At 36.2% G+C, this 21,487-nt stretch overlaps 3 protein-coding genes across 5 annotated transcripts; all 3 read right to left on the bottom strand.

Moving 5' to 3' along the window:
- Positions 1-470: 470 nt before the first annotated feature.
- LOC127507792 (major histocompatibility complex class I-related gene protein-like) lies at positions 471-3,853 on the bottom strand. 3 transcript variants are annotated; one of them, XM_051885138.1, is made up of 7 exons: positions 3,623-3,853; positions 3,113-3,364; positions 2,590-2,868; positions 2,034-2,312; positions 1,801-1,950; positions 1,655-1,690; positions 471-1,059 (listed from the first exon to the last, which is right to left on the bottom strand). In XM_051885138.1, exons 1-7 carry the CDS (start codon positions 3,675-3,677, stop codon positions 1,040-1,042), a joined length of 1,071 nt encoding a protein of 356 aa, XP_051741098.1. In that variant the 5' UTR covers positions 3,678-3,853; the 3' UTR covers positions 471-1,039. The 3 variants fall into 3 exon arrangements, with proteins under 3 accessions (XP_051741098.1, XP_051741099.1, XP_051741100.1); XM_051885139.1 differs by having other exon boundaries at positions 1,813-1,950; XM_051885140.1 differs by having other exon boundaries at positions 3,113-3,196.
- Positions 3,854-4,221: 368 nt separating this feature from the next.
- Positions 4,222-11,627, bottom strand: LOC127507632 (aminopeptidase N). The gene is made up of 20 exons (XM_051884897.1): positions 11,062-11,627; positions 10,492-10,634; positions 9,437-9,570; positions 9,173-9,299; positions 8,930-9,084; positions 8,724-8,837; positions 8,019-8,162; positions 7,862-7,927; positions 7,693-7,758; positions 7,350-7,519; positions 7,176-7,252; positions 6,901-7,034; positions 6,131-6,186; positions 5,832-5,979; positions 5,638-5,729; positions 5,403-5,513; positions 5,106-5,273; positions 4,879-5,019; positions 4,684-4,765; positions 4,222-4,587 (listed from the first exon to the last, which is right to left on the bottom strand). Exons 1-20 carry the CDS (start codon positions 11,586-11,588, stop codon positions 4,435-4,437), a joined length of 2,808 nt encoding a protein of 935 aa, XP_051740857.1. The 5' UTR covers positions 11,589-11,627; the 3' UTR covers positions 4,222-4,434.
- Positions 11,628-12,081: 454 nt separating this feature from the next.
- On the bottom strand, positions 12,082-21,195 carry anpepb.1 (alanyl (membrane) aminopeptidase b, tandem duplicate 1). The gene is made up of 20 exons (XM_051884511.1): positions 20,585-21,195; positions 20,359-20,501; positions 18,190-18,326; positions 17,925-18,051; positions 17,581-17,735; positions 17,346-17,459; positions 17,099-17,242; positions 16,932-16,997; positions 16,758-16,823; positions 16,495-16,667; positions 16,250-16,326; positions 14,654-14,787; positions 14,464-14,519; positions 14,232-14,379; positions 14,067-14,155; positions 13,871-13,981; positions 13,068-13,235; positions 12,841-12,981; positions 12,664-12,745; positions 12,082-12,583 (listed from the first exon to the last, which is right to left on the bottom strand). Exons 1-20 carry the CDS (start codon positions 21,160-21,162, stop codon positions 12,428-12,430), a joined length of 2,865 nt encoding a protein of 954 aa, XP_051740471.1. The 5' UTR covers positions 21,163-21,195; the 3' UTR covers positions 12,082-12,427.
- Between the last annotated feature and the right edge of the window lie 292 nt (positions 21,196-21,487).

Here is a 21,487-nt window from a genome sequence, read left to right as displayed (position 1 = left end):
AGGTTTGAAGTCACATGAACATTAGTGCATTATGCCTCGGTGTAAAACACATTTTAGATTGCTAAAATAAGGTTTTAATGTGATTATTGATAAAAGATTATAAACAAAAGACCAAAATCTTTAATGTATAGCTTATATTTGCTCTGTCAGTACCCTGTCATCCAGTGTCTATTCTATTACTTCTTTTGTGAATGTTTTGTTCTACAATACTAACATGCACATCAGTATTTATGACACTAACATGCACATTGGTATCGTTAAAGCTTATTTCTTACATAAGCCACACATTGTAATTCTTAATATTGACTTATTTATCAGACTACTATGTCACATACTTAGAATAAATGCGTAAACAGGTTTTGTTTTTGGGACAATTTGGCATGATCTCAGAATGCTCACTTTTAAACTGATAAATTAATGAAATTGATTAGCTGATTATCACCTCAAATGTTACAATAATTAAACAAAAGTTTAAACAAAATATCAAAATTTTTAATTTAGTACCCCCGTCATCCAGTGCAATCAAGAAATCAATAAAAATACAAAAAAACATGACACAGGCACATTATATCGGTACACAGATTCCCAATAGAAAACTCCAATGCAAAACAGCAAACACAATCTAGTAACAATATTAGACCCAGCAACATAATAAATACTCATTTTAACAATAAAATACACTGTAATGTATAGAATTCCTTTAAAACCTACGTTTTGGAGTTTCCCAAATCTTGGAGTATGGATGAGGCAATGCCATTTTGTTTTGGTTTTATGTTTTATAAAATATACATTAACAAAACTATCCTGTGAATCGCTATTTGAATTTTTACTTTTTTTTATTAAACATATTTACACTTTAAGGAGAAACAGTCTGCTGTTACTTTAGTGTTATTCTCTCATCTCAATTGAAAATCTCACAGCTTATTAAAAGCAAATATTGCATCGGCTCAGATGGCGTAAATAAACAAATCTGAGGTTATTATTCCTCCACGTGTTGGTCTGAAATGGATAAACAAAATGGATGGATGTCTTCAGATGACTATAAGACAGTGTCAGCATCTGTAAATACATATGAATATGATTTAATATATAAGACAATAATCTACATAGCTGTTATTCCATTCTGAGGATTTTACAGTAATAATAATTTGTATCAAAGTCAAAATGAGGTTTATTTTCATTTTATCACGCTCCAGGAAACTATGGTGCATGCATGACCATTTCTGACTAATACAAAGTTATATATAAAGTGATCTTGTAAACATTCAAACAGATCTGATTTTATCTTTAAGGAAAACATACTAGAGCATTATCTCCTTAGCATTACTTTAAAATTTGCCTAAAATGCCTGAAAAAAAAGGCATATCCAAAGTAAATTGCATGCTGTTCTTGAACAGTTTGGAGTATATGCATGGATTTGGTCTCTTTTGAAAGGTATTGGTACAGTGGAACGCTAACAGATTAAGGCCCGGTTTCACAGACAGGGCTTAGATTAAACAAGGATTAGGCCTTACATTACTGGTGTGCATCCTGAGACAAAACAATGGCAAGATGATTTCAGTTAATAAAGCTTAAACATGCATTTTAGTCTGGGCCTAGGCCTTGTCTGTGAAACCAGGGGATACAAAAATAACATTTAAAACAGAGTACTTACTAGAAGCAGCAGAATAATCACAGTTTGATGAAGAAACTGTATAACATGAAAGAAAAATTATGCATAATTATTCATGCCAATGAAATATATAATAGAAATTAAAATATATTTTATATTTATTTTAAGCATCACATCTATAGGCTCACTGGATGATTCACCATTCATTTCAGTTCTTGTCCCACCAGCTCGTCTCCTCCTGTATTTATATATGACGACTCCAGCTCCAGCTCCAGCCACAAACACCAACAGCAGAACCAAAACTAAAGAACCCTTAAATGGGACACCATGATCAAATTCTGAAACAAACATTTTCACAACAAGGTCATAAACACAATAGAAACAGTTCTGTAATATTTTTGATGTTTTCACACCTCATTACCTAATTCAATGTCCAGTTTGTTGTCCAGACTGAGGTGTGTGGCAGAGCAGGTGTATTTGTGTTTGTCTGCACTGATCTCCAGACTCTTCCTCATCTGGTACGTCCCGTCACCATTGGGCAGCAGATCTCCTCCAGTGATCTCATGATCAGATACAGGCTGTCCATCTCTGAACAGGGTCAGGTTGATGTGACGAGGGTAAAATCCTGTTGCCAAACAAATCCCACGAAACCCTCCAGAATCTGAGTTTGCTTTCTGAAAAAATCTGATATTTGGTGCTTCTGTGGAACAAAAAAATGAGAGGTTATTTTACTCTACATCAGAGAACTTTCGACAACTTGTTAATATGAAGATTTTAGGTTGACACTAAAAAGACTATTTCTGAGCCTGCAAGATTTTGTTTAAACATCAGGACTTTATAATGGCAGATATTCCATTGTCATAATCATAAAACAGAAACAAACATTTAGTAAATGTAGGATAAAAAACAACTGGCACTTTTAACACAGTTTACATCAGCTAAAATTTTTGTCGTAAGAAGTGGCCTTGAGAACTTACCCTTTCTATTTAGTTCATTTTGTCTTTTTTTGAGGTAATTCTTGAGAGTACTTATACAAACTGGTTGATAGAACTTCTTATATTTCAGTTTGAATTCTTCAAGGTGAGGTTTGAGCACATCTTGTGAAATATTTAAAATCACTTTATAAGTAAACGTGTTGTTAAAGTAACAGAGCTCATCTGTGGTGCAGCCTCTGGCAGCATCTTTTGTAAGCATCTTTCCAGTATTGTTAAGATCCGGCAGCTCACAGACAACCAGTGTCTGATAAACTTCAAGACCTGTGAGGGAAATGAGGGAGAAGATTGTCATAGACTGGCCTCCTTCATCACACATGCAAACTTTATTTAAAAAGAGTTTCACTTATCACAAATTATTACAGCTTTATTTTTTTTTTTTTACTTTATGCCTCCAAAAAATATTAAAATAAATTTTAAGAAATTCAAAATATTCTCATCATAGATTGTATGTATATTTTCAGGGAAGAGCATCACGTCATTGGCTTATATGTGTATTTGTACTTACTGTCATTTTGGCTGTCTTTCCTTAACAGTTTTGATCTTCTCAAAAAGGAGTCATACATGTAGTCACTTATGCCCTTTATGTAACCTGAATTAACCACATCATCCTCATTAGTCATATTCCCTCTTGGAATATATGTCGTTGAATTATAGTATCCAACTGTGATGTCATCCAAAGATGTTGTGTAACTAAATTCAGGAAATTGTGTTTTTCCCTGAATGTAAGTTGAAAACAACCACAAAGAGTGACCTGAATCTGAAACACAAAATGGTTGTTGTTGTTTTAACAATAAGTAGCAATTTTCTATCTATTTCTCGATCTACTTTATCTAGAATATACATATTAAAACATTGGTCTTGAATGATTTGACTTGACCATGACTATCACTTTCATTTGACATTCATGAGTAATGCACTGATGAAGATGAAGGTACATGGAACAATAATCTTTAATAATATTCAGTGAATAGCATATAAGCCTACGTTTTAACAATCCAACCTTTTTGAAACTTACCGTATGAAGCGGATGTTGGAGGTAAAAGTACAAGTAACATGATTATTCGGTCCATGTGCCCTGCATTCCTTCAGTCTCTCATGTTTTAGAAAATTAAGTGCACATTTTTAAACTAGTATCTCTCAATAGGTAACAACTTATACGTTGAATTGTTGCCATCGAATATGAAAGAAATTAATCCTAAGTTTCCTCTCTAAATGCCTGCGAGCATAATTCATTTCCTGCATTCCATTCCATCAGAGCGTTAAATCACACATGCGCTGTTGTTACCTGTCCTCACAAGCATGCGTTATTATTCAAGCGCCAAGACTACAAACTCAACCAGGGATACTGTTTTACAGTACTGCAGAACTTTACAATGTGGGGAGATAACATCCCACAAAATTAAGCAGAAATGCAATATGTTTGGAAGCCAAATATGTATACAAAAAGAATAGACCACATGAGTAGTGGGGACCTTTATATAAATATGGGGGCCCTTGCAAAAATATTTAAGATTTGAAGTTATTTAAGATTCTTTTTCATTCCATGGTACAGGAATGTGCAGTATATGATCATTGTTTTGGTCTCATTCCTCCAAGAATATTTCACTCACAGTATTTATTTTATTACAGAGCCATTATTTTTATTTCACGAGCAATAGAAATAAACTGGATAAACATTGAAGTACATTAAAAGTATTTTTTTTTTTCCACAATATACACAGTCCACCTTGTTATGCTTTCTAGCTGACAAAAAATGTTTTACTTTCTCTATATCATCACACATACAGATACACAGGAGATTGACATCATTGTACAGTGTCTAATATTTTAAGCAGATTCAGCCACCAGCCAGTCGGTGATTTCTCTCTGGTTTTCAGACACCCATTTTATATTTGCTTTAGTCTTCTCAATGGCCTGTTCCAGAGCTGCTGTCCCTGATCCAAATCCGATCGCTGAATTGTCACTCTTAAACTGCAGAAGCTTTTCACATATGAAAAAAACAGAAATGAGTTTAAATAGAGTTAGAATTCAATTCCTACAATGTTATTGTTTTGTGTACCAATAGAAAATACACACCTGCTCAAGTTCTGATTCAGTTGAAAATGTTTTGGTTACGCCACTTATAAGGCTGGCAAAGTTAAAGGACCCAACACCATACCTAGGGACACAAACTCATTTTGTTTATCACAATACTGTATTTAAACTGTTTTTCGATTAATTAAAATGACCGTGGACATTTCTGTATCAGTATGTGTTGTTCATAAAGCTCACTCTGTGAACATATACACCCAGTTCTTCCTCACAAAGTCCCAAGCCAATGTCTGACCATCTGGGTTGCCAGCGATATCCACAATGACAGAGGTAGCGTCCTGTTTACGGATCATTGATGCATCAAGCGTGTACTCAAGGTACCTGTATTTATGACAAAATTATTTATATAATGACATTCCTTTTAAAAGTTTCTGCATGCATGTTCCCAAAAATACTATCTTGCAAACCTTTCTAAAAGCATGTGATCTTTTGCACAAGCCAGGGATGACATGAGTTTGTCAGCTTCTATCGCGATGGTGGCGTTTTTAAACATCTGCCAGCCAAAGTCCCACTCTTCAGCGCTCCCTGTGGCAATAGCGCTGCAATACACTGTAGACCTCAAGTTGGGGTGAATCCTTTCAAAAAGAGAACTGAATTAGATCTATGAAATAAATGTGGATGGTCTGTAGATTCTGTTTGTCTTACATAACATTGGACTGCTTGACTGGAAGATCAAAATACTAATGCAGAGTGGGTAAACTTACGGGTTGTGGTTTGGTTGGTCCATCCACTCTCTGTACCAGCCTGTAGTGAGATTTTGACATTCATCTACACCAGTGCTGCAGGCAAATCTAATGGCATTAACTTGATTGTACCTACACAGTGGAAAAAGAATAACAAATATGTGCCCATTATTTATGATGTCCCCCCAATAAACAAGATAAATAATTGACATGAAATGAAAATGTCATTATTGATTACAAGCTATGGATCACTTACTGGTCTGTATGGCTAGAGGGCACTTGTGACCAACCTTCAGTAATATTCTTGAAATGTTCAAAAAGGGGGGTCACCTGCTTCTTGGTGTAGTTCTACCAACAAGAAATTCAAAATTCACACTAATCTGAAATCGATATACATATAGCTCAGCCACATATGTTTTTTTTTCGATATATGTGAAGTATTTTACAGACCTGTAAAAGTTCATAGACATCAGTTTGTGTAAACATGAGGTAGAAATAATCCAGGTTGTTGAGAACAGACTGCCACGGCATATATTCCCTTTCTTCAAATAAGTATTTTGTCGTTTTTAGCGCTAAAGTGACAGGAATTATCTTCGCCCTTGAAAAAGAATTATAATTTAGTATGGAATATAATTTAAATGTGCATACACACAAAAAAATTATATATTATATTGCATTGTTTAACAATTATATTTTAAATAAAGAAATTGTACCAAATTCTATTTATTTTGGTTTGGCTTTCTTTTTACCTTGCAAGGTTAAATGCATCATCCACTATCTGAGCTCTGTTTATGACTGGGATGACCTTTAAAAAAATAAGAAAGACATAAATGACGTCAGATGTATTAATTATAACTGGGTCTGAGATTTTAAAAACACATGTCTCTGTGTTTTTTAGTGTTGGGAAAAAAGTAATGCATTACAATATTGCGTTACTCCCTAAAAAAGTAACTTATTGCATTACTTAGTTACTTTTTATGGAAAGTAATGCGTTACGTTACTTTTGCGTTCTCATCTGGGCTGGGCTGTTGGTTTGTTTGTTTTTATATCAACAAAAAAGTTCAATTTTTGGCAAATGTAAAGGCCCTTTCACACCAAAAGTGAAATGAATAAGCCTCAGGCTGAAGAAAATGCAAATTCACGCCTGTACAGTAGAGGGCGCAGTTCAAACAAACCTTTCAGCTGTGCTGCCATTCTGGATTGCAGAAGAATAGGATGCAGAAGTAGTAAATGAGTAAATGTATGCTCACATTTAGTCTAGAACTAGTCTAAAATAATCATCATGTTTACACAGCGCACACAACGCCTCTGCACTTACTCCTGATTTCTCTCAAAATGGCGACAGGAGATGGGAAATGGGAAAACAAAGTAACTTGCGTTACTTATTTAAAAAAGTAACTCAGATATTTAGATGTAAATGTAAAAGTAATGCGTTACTTTATTAGTTACTTGAAAAAGTAATCTGATTACATAACTCGCGTTACTTGTAATGCGTTACCCCCAACACTAGTGTTTTTACCTCATGGTTTTCAGTCAGCTGATTCAGGAGACGCTCCCAGTTCTCAGTGTCATAGTTCACTCTGTAATATCCTGTGATGTTCAGGTTCACCAGCACCCACTCATTTCCAGTCGTCTTCATATCATCGTGAAAAGCTACATATAGATAATTATTTTTTATGTTATATAGGCCTAGGCCTAAAGATATATGGATCAAAATAGTGAATTTGTCCCATTCAGAGCCTGTTGAAAGGACTAAATGACACCATCAAAACAAAATAATTTTTGTGTTCATACCAGTTCTTTCCAAGAGCCAAAAGCGTGACTGCTGCACCTCTGCCTTCATCCAGTTGATGGGTACAATCCATTCATAACTATAAGAATCAGTAAAAATAGACATAACGCTAAAGTAAATGGATCTAAACACAACACTATCTGCTCAGGTAGCTTTGGAGAAGAGTTTAGGCCTACTTGAATGGAGACAGCTGCAATGAAGACTCAGGATCCAGAAGGAAGTGCGTCTGAGAGACCTGGCCTGTCGTAGTGTTGACTGTGACCACTGGAAAGCCCATTTGAAGAACCCAGCGGTCCATGATATCTTTGACACTTAAGGGAAGGACTGTTCCAGTTTTATCAACAGCCTAGAAATGTTAAATGAGAGTGATTAATCAACCAATAGAGGGCAGTACTGTCAAACTTTTTGAGTTTGGCTTTCTGAGTAAATTTTAACAATATTATATTTAAATATTAGTCAAATGATTAATTAAATGTAAGTATGAGATTACATTTTTTATTTTATTTTAATGCAACTCACAGTTTGAAGGTGATTCCACAGATCCTCACCGACTGTATTTTGATAGGCGAACGTGGTGAGATATGTCTATTGTAATATAAGATTGGGAGGGGTGTATCAGAGATATCAGGAATGAAGGGGAAAAAAAGTTATTATCTGATGTAACATAACTGCATTGTAATTTGCTCACATTTAGTCCTTGTACGAACACAGACTCGGTAAGGAAGTCTGACAGCATTCTCAACACCGACGCCCCCTGCAGGTTAACAGAGAAAAGAACACTGAGTTTGATACTCGTAATGATCAATGTTTTTCAAAGTGAAGGAAGGTTATTATACGTCCATCACCTTACTGTAGGAGACCGTATCAAACTGCTCATTGATCTGCTCTGGTTTTATAATATCTTCCTCCTTAGAAGACAGGGGATGGGAGGAGGCCAGTGCATCCACAGCAAAAACACGGTGTACTTCTTTAAGGATGATCAAGTCTTTCTGTGAGAGCGATAAGGGAATGTAACAGGGTTTTTTTTTTTTTTCTTTTTCTAATATACACATGTTTTCATGATTAAGAAAATATAATAAATATATTTATTATTTCAAAACCCTGTGTGACTTAAGAGAGGCGGGGATAACAATAACGGTCACCTGAGGGGAAAAGGCGCGAGTAACGTGTCCCATAAATTTCACTGCAACAATACATTTTTAATTATTATTTTCATTGTTATGACTCTCAATGTCTCCACACAGGTCACCAAAACAAATATGTGTCACGATGGGCCGCATTTCAGCGACGGTACGTATTTGTTTGCTTCAAATATTCAAAAGCAAACGGCTAATTTCATCATATGAACATGAAACTAGTTTAACGCTGTTGCACAAATACACGTTATAAATAGATAGATATAAATAAATGTTTTTGACTTGTACATTTCATAAATAATAAAAATCTCATAAATAATTTCATAAATAAATAAAAAATCTCAACTGACCAACCATTAGCATCGGCAGTAGGTCCATTAGAAGTTAATTAGTGAGTAAAGAGTGAACACTCACCACATTCCAGGACGGTTCAGCAAAGTCTGCACCAAGATATGACACATAAGAGGCGAAACCTTCATTCAACCAAACTTCATTCCACCACTTTAGAGTCACAAGGTTGCCAAACCACTGACCATAAACACAAACAAGCCATAATATTATTATATTACACATATAGTCATTTAAAACCTATTGTATCATATTTTTATAAATATGAGTACCATGTGAGCCAGTTCATGGGCTATAATGGTGGCCGTTCTCTCTTTGTTTGCATTAGAGGAGATGACTGGATCATATAGAAGGTTCGTCTCCCTGTACGTCACCAGCCCCCAGTTCTCCATCGCCCCAAAGTAAAAATCAGGCAGGGCAATCTGGTCTTTAAGGTAGAGAATTAAAAATCCTTACATATTATTTTTCCCCCCAGGCAATTTTCTTCATGAGATGATTTATATGGTTAAACATACCTGATTTAGAGAGTGGATATGGTACACTGTAATAGTTTTCAAAAAACTTGAGGATTGGCCCAGTTATATTCAGAGCATAATCACCATGGCCGTCCTCAATGGCTTTCTTACGAGCCCATATACGTATCTGTTCAGAGCAAACATAATTTAGTTATATGAACCATGAGCACATATGCTGTAAAGCTCATTTTGTGGTCAATAAATGTGAGATTTTTATCTTTTTAAACGGCTGTATTGCTCATGAAAGATGACTGATGGCCATACCAAGGTGTCATTCGTTGATGTAACATTTGTGTAGTCACTGACAATCAGTGCCAGTAGATACGAGGACATGTTCTTTGTGGGTTCAAATGTTGTCACAGTAACAGGTTGTCCATCAAGAATGGTGTCCACTTCCTCTGAATGAGGAAAACAAGCAGTAAATTAGATCGTCTATCTATTTATCTATCTATCTATCTATTTACATGAGGCCTATACAGCCTTTAAACCTTAAGACCTTTTGAATTCAAACTTGTCATGATGAACACGTAGCTGCCAAGGAACCCATTAGTTTATAAACCCCAATGTTCTAGTTTATATTATAGGGTAGTTAAAGGATTAGTTCACTTTAAAATGAAAATTACCCCAAGATTTACTCAGCCTCAAGCCATCCTAGATGTATATGACTTTTCTTTCTGATGAACAATCAGAGTTATATTAATAAATATCCTGATGCATCCAGGCTTTATAATGGCAGTGAACGGGATCAACGTCTTTGAAGCTCAAGAAAGTGCCTCCATCTACATCCATCCATCATGAACGTACTCCACACGGCTCCAGGGGGTTAATAAAGGTTAATAAGTTATAAAGTAGAGTATCTAGCTTCTGCCAGACCGCCTTCTGTATTCAACTTACGAAAAAAGTGTAGGCGTAGGACATAGCATAAGCGTTTTGAACTACACTTTACACTTTCTTCCTAAGTTGAATATGGAAGGCGATCTGGCGGAAGCTAGATATTTTACTTTATAATTTGTTAAATATGGATATTTTTCTTATACAATCACTTCGCTTCAGAAGGCCTTTATTAACCCGTGTGGAGTACGTTTATGATGGATGGATGCACTTTCTTGAGCTTCTCGTTGGTACCGTTCACTGCCATTATAAAGCTTGGATGCGTCAGGATATTTATTAATATAACTCCGATTGTGTTCATCAGAAAGAAGAAAGTCATGTACACTTAGGATGACTTGAGGGTGAGTAAATTTTGGGGTAATTTTCATTTTAAAGTGAACTAATCCTTTAACATTGTGTGTGAAGAAACTGTCTCTAGTAAAACTGACCAACTTCCATTCCGTTGGACAGGGCCACAGTTCCTCTGTCATGGATGAGAGTGATGTAGAAAACCGCTCTCATTGCAGGCTCATCGAAACACGGGAAGGTCTTGCGAGCATGTGTGGGATGCATCTGGCTGGTAGCAACTATCCTGGAGGAAATCATTATCATTATATCGCTAAGATAAAATGTTCCTAACACCAGAGGTAGGTAAATACCATAAAATAAGCTCTGGGTTATTAGTATACCATGTTGAGAAACAGTGTGTGCAAACAATGTGTAGATGATGATTGAATCCCCTATACATGAGAAATCCTTCTGGATTTTATGTAATGCTCAAACACACATAAAACGCTGATTTATGGATCCATTAAGTAATCTTCCCCTTTTATATAATGGTACAAAGGTTAAATAGACAAAGTGGCCGAGAGACTCATCAAACAAACGTGACCTGCCAACTGCAATAGCCTTGATGCTGATCTTGATATCTCAGATGTTTTTGCCACCTGAGAGTTTATTACGCACAGTTTAGAGTTCCTAAATGGTGGTATTGCAGATCAAATCATAGTTGGACTTACTTTTTCTCTCCATTCTCATCATATTCACTCCGGTAGAACCCTGCCAGGTCATCTGCGAGTTCTCCCACAAACTCAGTGTAAAGCTCATAGAGCTCTCCAGCTTTCAGTTCGCCCTTCAATTGTATGACAAGGTACTGCGTCGTCTCCTGCATCCAGGTTTTCTGTATTGAGGGCGCTACTGCAGTACCAAGCGCAGAGAGTTTGGCCAGATATCCATCTGTTGAGGTCAGGTTCAGCTTATTGGAGTGAATGAGGATGAGATCGGTCTCCCTCAGACATTTGAAGACCACGCTGGACTTTCCAGTGAACACGAATAGGCCATAAATGTTCGGCTGAAGTCGAGGCCAGAGGGTGATGTTGTAGTAGTCTGGAAACAGAGTGTCTGGTAGACGATACTCGTTCCAGGGCTCAGCAGGAGCTTCTGTAGAAGAAAGGAGTTGAATGGTCCACAACCCAACAATGGTGGCCAGTGATGCCATTCCCAGTAAAGTGCATCCAACGCAAGTTGCACTAAAATGGATTCTCATCTCTATCACTACAGGTCAGCTAAGATCAGACCAAACTCTGATGGCATTTTATTTATTCTTCCCACCTTCTCTCCTCCCAAAGGGTATAATGGCTCATCCATTAACACTGAGACTAGCCAGTGAAAGAATCTGGTAACCTGATAAGTTGAGGTGCACTAAGGTAATATATTATGGCATGTCTTCCCTGACGTGTTTATGCAGCCATTACTCTTTAGTAGAATGTAACGCTGAAAATCGTGGGAAGAAGTTTAGAAAAACAAACATGTCTGCGTCACAGCTGTGAAATCATTTGATATAATCTAAAATGTTTTCAGTGAATGTAACTTTTTTTGAGTCAGTGTAAAAGATTTAAATTATGAATAAAAAATAATTTTGTGCTCTCCACAAATATTTTACAAAAAAATGATGGTTATTGTTTACCATCTAAAAGACACAGTAACATAAAATACTACATTACAAAAGTTTGAAAATTGGCTAGAAAAATACAAGATAGTTCATGGATTTAGGTGTTTATTTTCATTAGACAAAATATTAAAATATTTGCATATTCAGTTCATTTTAATACTTTCTACAAAGCTATTTTAGCATTATAAAATTATTTTTAACAAAAATAATCACAGAGGAAATGAACAATTATAAACATTAGGCACACTTTAAAGAAAGATATTTATAGACTGTACATCATCATAGGAAGAAAATAGGTTCGGAAAAATTGCAATTTAGAACATCCTGAATAATAAATAATCATTTTTTTAATGCTATAACCCTCTAAGCCAAGCAAAACAATGTCCCAGTGTTACTCTCCTCCTCAGAGAAAGCATACTACAGTATGTTCATCTTTAAGGCTTACTTTGGCTTTCGAACCATTCTAAGATTGCTTTTTTGTTTTCATCGACCCATTTGATGTTGGCGTTAGTCCTCTCGATGGATTGCTGAATGGCAAGGGTTCCGGATCCAAAACCTATGTCGGCGTTGTCATCCCTGAACTGTATCAGCTTTAAAACAGATTGAGAAATATTAAGATGTAAGTATCTGTTGTACAAGATGATAATAAATAAAAAGGAAGATGACATACCTGTTGCAGTTCAAACGGAGTTGAGAATCTCTTTGTGACACCGTTGACCAGATTGGAGAAAGAGAAAGATCCACCTCCATACCTAATGGAAAATGAAAAGTGGATATGCAGCTATAGAAAACTGCTATTTGTATTTTTAAGCAAATAATAGCATAGTCTCTCAGTATTTTTTCTTACTGATTGAAAATGTACTCCCAGTTGGCCCTAACAAAATCCCAAGCCAACGATTGGCCGACCACGTTGCTTGCAATGCTGATGATGGTAGAGGTGGCATCTTGCTTCCGAATTAGCGTTGCATTTAAGGTGTAACTGAGATACCTACAACATCAATTTAAGCACATGTATTTAGCTAAATACAACAAGAGATCCTTGTAATTGTTAGCATTAACCAGTGGTGAGCTCACCTGTTCAGTATCCAAGGCTGTGTGGCACATGCCATTGCAGCTCTCAGTTTATCTTTCTCTGTAGCAACATTGGTTTTTTGAAACATTTCCCAAGCAAAGTTCCACTCCTCTTCACCACCTGCAGCAATGGCACTGCAGTACGCTACAGACCTCAAGTTGGCCTTAATACTGATGAAGAGAAAAAAATATATAGTGGCAGATTAAAGACAGTTAAATGGCACTCTATTAATTCAATGTAATCAGATGATATTTTTACAATCTACACAAGTATAAAAGTACTGACATGCTGCGAAGACTCATGAAACAAAATACAGTGCCCTCCAAAACATATATTTTTAAGTATTTGGACATAAAAAATTTTTCAAATTATTCTAAACCTTTTCTAAAAACGAACTTCTCTGAGCCTTTAAAAATGTTTAAATTATTACATTCACAGACATGATCTAATAATTTTTGACAACCAAAATGTTTTTAAATACTTTTTGTATTACATTTTAAACATATTTATTGCTTTATACTTTAAAACCTAATCACTTAAAATATTTTGTTATATTTTATATTTTGTATTTAATGCAATGACATCAAAACATTTTTAAGAGCAATTAAAATATACCAATACTTTTTGGGGCAACTTTAAATGCATAAAGACAAAGAAATCAAAATATAATACCAGTGATTATTACAAACATTAGAAACATTTATAAGTATGTAGTCTGCACCAGTATACATTTTAACCATACTGCACTCAGGAAAGATCATCAGACACTCTCTAAGATTACTATTTACTACTGATTGAAACTCACGGGTTGACATCTGGATTATTCATCCACTGTTGGAACCATCCATTTACTAGATCCGTACAGTTTTTCAACCCAGTACTGCAGGCAACTCTGAGCGCATTTACTTGATTATATCTGCAGATAGGAAGGCATGAATACAGTGTATAAAGGCTTGAGAGCAAATCTAAGCATCTATCATCTCTATATGTGCATGACTTACTGGTCAGTATGTCCTTGTGGCACATCTGTCCAACTTGTAAGATCTGTAAAGTGCTCAAACAAAGGTTTCACCTGTTTTCCGAGATACGCCTGCAGGTATGAAATAATGTGATGTTAGAATTCAAGCTTAGTTAAGTTCAAGCTCAGTAAAATCGACAAAGCTTACCTGCATAGGGCCGTACAGCTCCGTGCGATCAAACATGAGGTAAAAGTAGTCCAGGTTGTCGAGAGCAGACTCCCATGGCATGTACTCTGTTTCCTCGGAGAGGAACAGTGTGGTTCTTAGAGCCAATGTTGTTTCAATATGTCCTGCTCTGTAAAGGACAGAGATGCTTTTTAGCATCTGGACTGACTGGAAATTACACTCATAACTTTGAAGAAAGAAGTTTGGATCTTACTTGGCCAGGTTAAAAGCATCATCAATTATCTGTGCCCGGTTAATAATGGGAATGCTCTAAATGAGAACAAATTTAAAAAGATTGCTGCCAATTATGTTTATGCTGAACAATAAACAATCCGAATTTTCAAACAGTTATAAGTATCTTTAACAATATCCCCTGCTTTTTTAATAAATGTATTTCTTCTTACCTCTCTGGATGTCTGGAGAACACTAAGTAGGCGTTCCCAGTTTTCATTATCATAGTTAACCCTGTAGTATCCTGTCACATTGATGTTGGCCAGAACCCACTCATTTGCATTTATTTTCATGTCATCTTCTTGATCTAAATTAGAAAAGGAAAGCAAAAATACATGGATTTATGTTAAAGCATACAATCTTGACCTTTATTAACATCCAATGATATATAATTAAATGCAAAGGTCAAACAAACTTTAAAAATTTGTCATCGTTATCATGGCTTTCTTTTCTCGGTGGAACATAAAAAATTTAATTTAGCAGAATGTCTAAGCTGTTCAATGAAAAGCATTTAATGAAAGTGGATGTTGACCACAGCTGCCAAGTAAGATTTTCAGTCAATAATAATTTAAATTTCACACAAAGTTATCATATGCCTTCAGAAGATTTGGAATATAGAATACAAATTGTGTGGAATAATTTAAAGGGTTAGTTTACCCAAAAATGAAAGTAATGTCATTAATTACTCACCCTCATGTCGTTCCACACCCGTAAGACCTTAGTTCATCTTCAGAACACAAATTAAGATATTTTTGTTGAAGTGTTATGAATCAGTGTGTCAAATCAGCGGTTTGGAGCGCCAAAGTCATGTGATTTCAGCAGTTTAACGACACGCTGATTCATAACGCCCTGAAGCTTCATGAAGCAGTGTTTTGAAATCGGCCATCACTATATAAGTTGTTATTTTGTTTTTTTGGCGCACCAAAAATATTCTCGTTGCTTTATAATATTAATATTGAACCACTGTACTCACATGAACTGATTTAAATATGTTTTTAGTACATTAATGGATCTTGAGAGAGGAAATGTCATTGCTGGCTATGCAGGCCTCACTGAGCCATCGGATTTCAACAAAAATATCTTAATTTGTGTTCCGAAGATGAACGAAGGACTTACGGGTGTGGAACGGCATGAGGGTGAGTAATTAATGACAGAATTTCATTTTTGGGTGAACTAACCCTTTAATTAGCTTGTTTGGAGCTTGACAGCCCTACGTCTTCATCCACTGTCATTGAATGAAACAGAGCAGTTTGGGCATACTGCTAAACTTCTCCTTTGGGGTTCCACATAAGAAAGGAGTTCCATACCGGTTTGGAACAACATAAAGGTATGGAAAAAAATATATCCATACAAAGCAAATGACCCTCAATACATCTAAAATAAAAACATAGTAGATTTTTTAGAGCTAATCAACGTAAAAATTGATTTAATAATTATAAAAAAAATCTGACATAATTATTAATAACCGCCATTTTACAGAAATAGTGTTTACAGAATAACGTTAAAGTGTTAAAATAAATGGTAATTATAACTTCGCGCTCATAGTTTGGATTAGAATACATCATGTCCGGTCGTTTATACGGTCTAGCCATAGAAGTTCAAATATTTAAATGCATCCAAAGCTCAAATTGGATCCGAAATTTCCGCATTCTCATATGATCGGAACTCCACGCAGCTCCTGTACTACTCTCCATTGGAAATTAATGACTTCTGGTCCAACAGCTGTCGTTTGTCGTGTGCAGTGGAAAGGCGGCTTTAGTGTCACTTACCAGTTTTCTGTAGTAGCCATTTTGTGGGTTTTTCTGTTCCTGTCTTTGTCCATTCAATTGGTACAAACCACTCATAGCTAAAAGAAAAAAGAACATTTCACAAATATGATATAGTAATTTCACATTTTAACAAAACCTTGTGGTGGATATTTTTTTAAGTATTGTATATCTAGGCCCAATTCTATCATAATCAGTAATAGTTGCTTTTTGATTATTATTTTTCCCAAAATATTTTGTTTACATACTTAAACTCTGATGGCGTGTCTGGTTTAGTGGTAGGGTCTAGAAGGAAATGCTCCTGTGTGATCTGTCCAGTTGCAGTGTTAATAGTGACCACGGGGAAGCCCATTTGAAGAACCCAGCGATCCATAATTTCTTGCACAGTTTTGGGCAGGTCGTGAGTAGTCTTGTCCACAGCCTGCAACATTTCATATATGAGCGCTTGTGTTTTTGTGCCAACAAATTCGATAATTATACTGCTGAACATTCTTGTTTAATTGCAACATACCGCTTGAAGATGGACCCAAAGGTCTGTGTACACTGTGTTGTCGAATTTGAAGTGATCCAGATAAGTCTGTTGAAACAAATTTGTTGTGAATGTACAAAAACATTCTCCAAATCAAAAGCATATTCAGTATTTATTGTATGGCACAACACGGAATAGCGTACAGGGGGAACTTACTTGAAGGCCTTGAGTAAACACTGTCTCAGTCAGAAAATCAGATAGCATCCTGAGTACTGATGCACCCTAGAGGAAGAGACTGCATGTTATCAGACAAACCACATGTAATCAGCTTGCTCTTGATTATGAAACATTACAGTCAACTTAGCAAACAGTTCCCACGCTACCTTACTGTAGGAGATCGTATCGAACACTTCACTAATTTGCTCCGGTCTTTGGATATCCTCTTCTTTAGATGACAAAGGGTGAGACGAGGCCAGTGCATCTATGGCGAAAACTCGGTGCACATCATTAAGAACGATCAGATCTTTCTGTGGGATAGAAATAGAGGAGTCGGTTATGATCTGCTCTTAGTGATAGCTTTTGGCATCTAGTGATAGCTTTTGGCCCTGGCTTTTAGCTTTAAACACTCACAATGTTCCACTTCGACTCAGCTTCATCCGCCCCAAGATATTCTACGTAAGATGCAAAACCTTCATTGAGCCACAGGTCATTCCACCACCTGATAGTCACAAGGTTGCCAAACCACTAGAAAAGAAACAGGAAGATGGTGAAAAGTAAACTTCACAGTTTTAAAGTTGATAAAAAGAACTTCTGTAAATCATTTCCATTTAGAGAATCAAATTGAAAAAAGGACTCCTGATCATACCTGATGGGCAAGTTCATGGGCAATAACAGTAACAATCCTCTCTTTGTTTGCATTTGAGGATATTTCATTATCAAACAGCAGGGCCGTCTCTCTGTATGTGATTAGGCCCCAGTTTTCCATTGCACCGGCATTGAAATCTGGCAGAGCGATTTGGTCTGTGCAACATTTTGAGGAATGAGTTAAACTTCTAAAAACGGTCTAAAAGGTTTAAGTAGTAACCTAATCTTACTTAAACTGTCATTTCAATAATAAAACAATTTCATTACCTCATAAAATATAGGTCATAACACAATAAACAAACTAAATAAACCTTTTTTAAAAAAACATTGCTCATAAACTCTTACCTGATTTGGGCAGCGGATAGGGGACACGGTAATAGTCCTCAAAGAATCTGAGAATCGGTCCAGTCACATTGAGTGCATACTCCCCTTGTCCTGCTTTTATGGCTTCTTGGCGGGCATAAATTCGAATCTTTTTGAAAAAACGTCAGCATGCAATTTTTTAGTAGATGAACACATGCTGTTTTCTGAGATATCTTTGTTAAAGTGGGCATTAGGTTTCATTATTAAATTGGAGTTTTCTCTGAAGACCTTGTGAAAAGATAATTACCTGCAGTTTTTCATCAATTTGTTCAATGTAGTCAAAATCACTGACAATAAATGCCAACAAATATGTTGACATTACTTCTGTGGGCTCAAACGTTGTTTTGGTTAAAAGAGCACCATCCTCTGTGATGTTAACTTTGTCTGAAATTCAAAAAGAGATATTGACCGATAAAACTTTGTCAGATGTCTTGAAATTACAGTAGTTTGAAGGAATAAAGCAAACTTATTAATCATGCTTCTCTATAGTATAGTTAATAATTTGGTCCCTTTTCACATTTCTGGGGTTCTCAGAAGCGGAAGTCGTCATAGTTGGGTAAACATCAGTGGCATAGCGTCTAGGTATGCAGGGTATGCACGTGCATATGGTCCCGGACGGATTGGGGGACCGCTATTACGGGATTAACCCCAAAGTGTACTTCGGATGTCCGCGCACCGTCCTGCAGCGCATAATTTTCGTCACCAGGAGGGTTCACAGACGTCTGCACTCCTCGTCCGCCTGCAGCCCAGTTTTTGTGATGGCACGGACAGTGTGTGTACTGTACAACAGCCCGTGCGAGAGTGAATTGAGTGTTTGAAAACAAAAGTCCACTATATAGTGCGCAGTGCACACGCCAAACGCGTCTTTCTGCAGCCAAATACTTTCAAAGGCTCGCACACGCGTCTGTGCGCGAGACAGAACCCGTGTACATATGTTCATAAAAATGAAATATAATAGAAATAATGTTGTCAATAACTTGCGAAAGCCTATCTATTTTAAATATAGGCCTACTAAAAATCATTAAGAAGCTGAATAAATGGACCATAAAATGGTCATAACTGAAATAATCTTCGGACTCATCGCATCTGAAATTATGCAGTGATCATTCTGAAATTCCAAAGCCAGAGTCGAATTGGTTGAATTCAAACTTGGACTGTGTTGAAAAGCCATTTTTTGACATTTTTGAAATAGATCCGCAATGCAAAGTCATAATGATGGATATAGGGTACTGTAGTGCTGTTGTTGTCATTCCTAGAAAAGTTTTTACCATTTTTTTTCTGCATGTTTTAAAGTGATAATATCTTATTCATATTAAAGTCCTGGGACTTTTCTTTTTTCATTTACTGCCAAGGTAATATAACACAAAGTAGGCCTATAGCTTTATAAACGTGTATTAATGTTTTATAAAATGAAAATATGAAAAGATTTGCGATGTTGATAACTTTGGAAATGCGTCATCACAGCCTGTGAAAAGGGTCCATAGTTTTTTTCCAGTAATATATTACTTTATCAAATGAGTATCTGTGCAGTGCAACCAAACACTACATCACTGTTTTTAACTGCACGGTCCTCTCTCTCTTTCATATATAGTGAAGGAAAGTCTAATTTATTCTAGTGAACCGGATTGTCCTGAACGCATATGTAGAGTAGGAAAGTCTGATTTATCTTAGTGAATCAGTTTATCCTTAACTTTCCTCTCTCTCATAAGTATTATTGTAAAGTCTGATTCATTCTAGTGAGTTGATTCATTCAGGGGATTCATTTAAATAAACAGACTGACAAAAAATGATCCACCAGTTTGATTCCCTGTACAGTGTACAATGTTTTCGACTCAGTTATGTAAATTAGGGCGTTTTTGTTGTATATAATAAAATGTACCTGTTCAAATTTGATCATGTCACCCTAATTGAGATTGTTTGTTCATGAAAAATATGGATCTGATTATAAATTATTATTATTAGTGGATAGTATATTTTTTTAATTATAAAAATATATCGCCCATATAAGTAACTTTTTTACAAAGTAACACTTTACAATAAGGTTCATTAGTTAACATTAGTTAACTAGATTAGTTAACATGAACTAATAATGAACTGCACTTCTACAGCATTTATTAATCTTTGTTAATGTTAATTTCAACATTTACTAATACATTATTAAAATCTTGTTAACATTAGTTAATGCACTAACGTGAACAAACAATGAACAACTGTATTTTCATTAACTAACGTTAACGAAGATTAGTAAATACTGTAACAAATGTATTGCTCATGGTTAGTTCTTGTTAGTTAATACATTAACTAATGAACCTTATTGTAAAGTGTTACCGTAACTTCAATATAGCTACTTTTTGTTTGTAGCTGTTAGTATAGATAACTAATTTTTCAAAGCATTTTCAAAGCAGTGCTCATTTACCTTTCACAGCACCATTGGAGAGGGCTACGGTTCCTCGATCATGGAGAAGAGTGATGTGGAACACCGCTTTCATTGCAGGTTCATCAAAGCAAGGGAACGCCTTCCTGGCATCTGTTGCCTGCATCTGGGTTGTTGCGACCACTCTGAAGAACAACAAAGGTTTTAACTATATACGAAAAGGTCTTTCAGAACAGAAGAAAAAAGACAGGACAGATCAACTTCTTACTTCTTCACTCCATTCTCCTCGTATTCACTTCGGTAGAAGCCGCCCAAGTCATCTGCAAGCTCGCCCACAAATTTTGTGTAGAGCTCATAGCTTTCCCCAGCAGTTAATTTACCTTTCAGGTGAATAGCCATATACTGTGTTTTTGTGTACATCATTATTGAGTCAATGGAAGGAGCTGGATTGCTTCCATGTGCTGTCAAGACTGTTTCTGAAATGTTCAGCTTATTGGAGTGAATGAGGATGAGGTCTGTCTCTTCCACACATTTGAAGATCACGCTGGACATCCCTGTGAAGATGTAGAGTCCAGTTTCATCCGGCTGGAGTCTTGGCCACAGAGTGACATTGTAGGATTGAGGACTAAGAGTTTGAGGAAGGCGCCACTGGTCCCATGGTTCGTTGGATGGTGCTGTTGTTGGAGCTGCTGATGTTGTTGTTGTTGTTGTGGGTTTAACCTCATTGTTCTTGGACTTCTCTTGGGAGTAGACCACAGAGAGGGCAATGATTGTGGCCACTGCTGCAGCACCAACCACAATCAGTACTATCCCGACAGCTTTACTGATGACGAAACCCTTTCCCATGCTTGAGGATTGACAGGATGAGAGGAGTGAATCTGACATCTGCACAACTTTTATTTAAAGGATGGGAGGTCTCTCCTCCCACATGGATTAATGGTTCATCCATTAACGAAGCACAGCTCCAGTGTACAAAAGGGCATTTGAAACATCAGAGGGTTTTAGAAAGTTATTGATGTCATTGAAATGTGGTGAAGCCATTAAAATACAATTATGAGTGTTGTTACTCACTGTTTCAATGACGTGATCAAATCCATATGGCTAAAAATACATTTTTTTGCCCAAAAATGTTTGAGACAAATTGTATATATATTTTTTTTTTTTAGTATAA

The sequence above is a fragment of the Ctenopharyngodon idella genome, chromosome 24 (assembly GCF_019924925.1).
Source record: "Ctenopharyngodon idella isolate HZGC_01 chromosome 24, HZGC01, whole genome shotgun sequence".
In the NCBI taxonomy this organism is placed as follows: Eukaryota; Metazoa; Chordata; class Actinopteri; order Cypriniformes; family Xenocyprididae; genus Ctenopharyngodon; species Ctenopharyngodon idella.
Note: the sequence above shows the minus strand (reverse complement) of the source record. Positions and strands in the feature narration are given on the sequence as shown.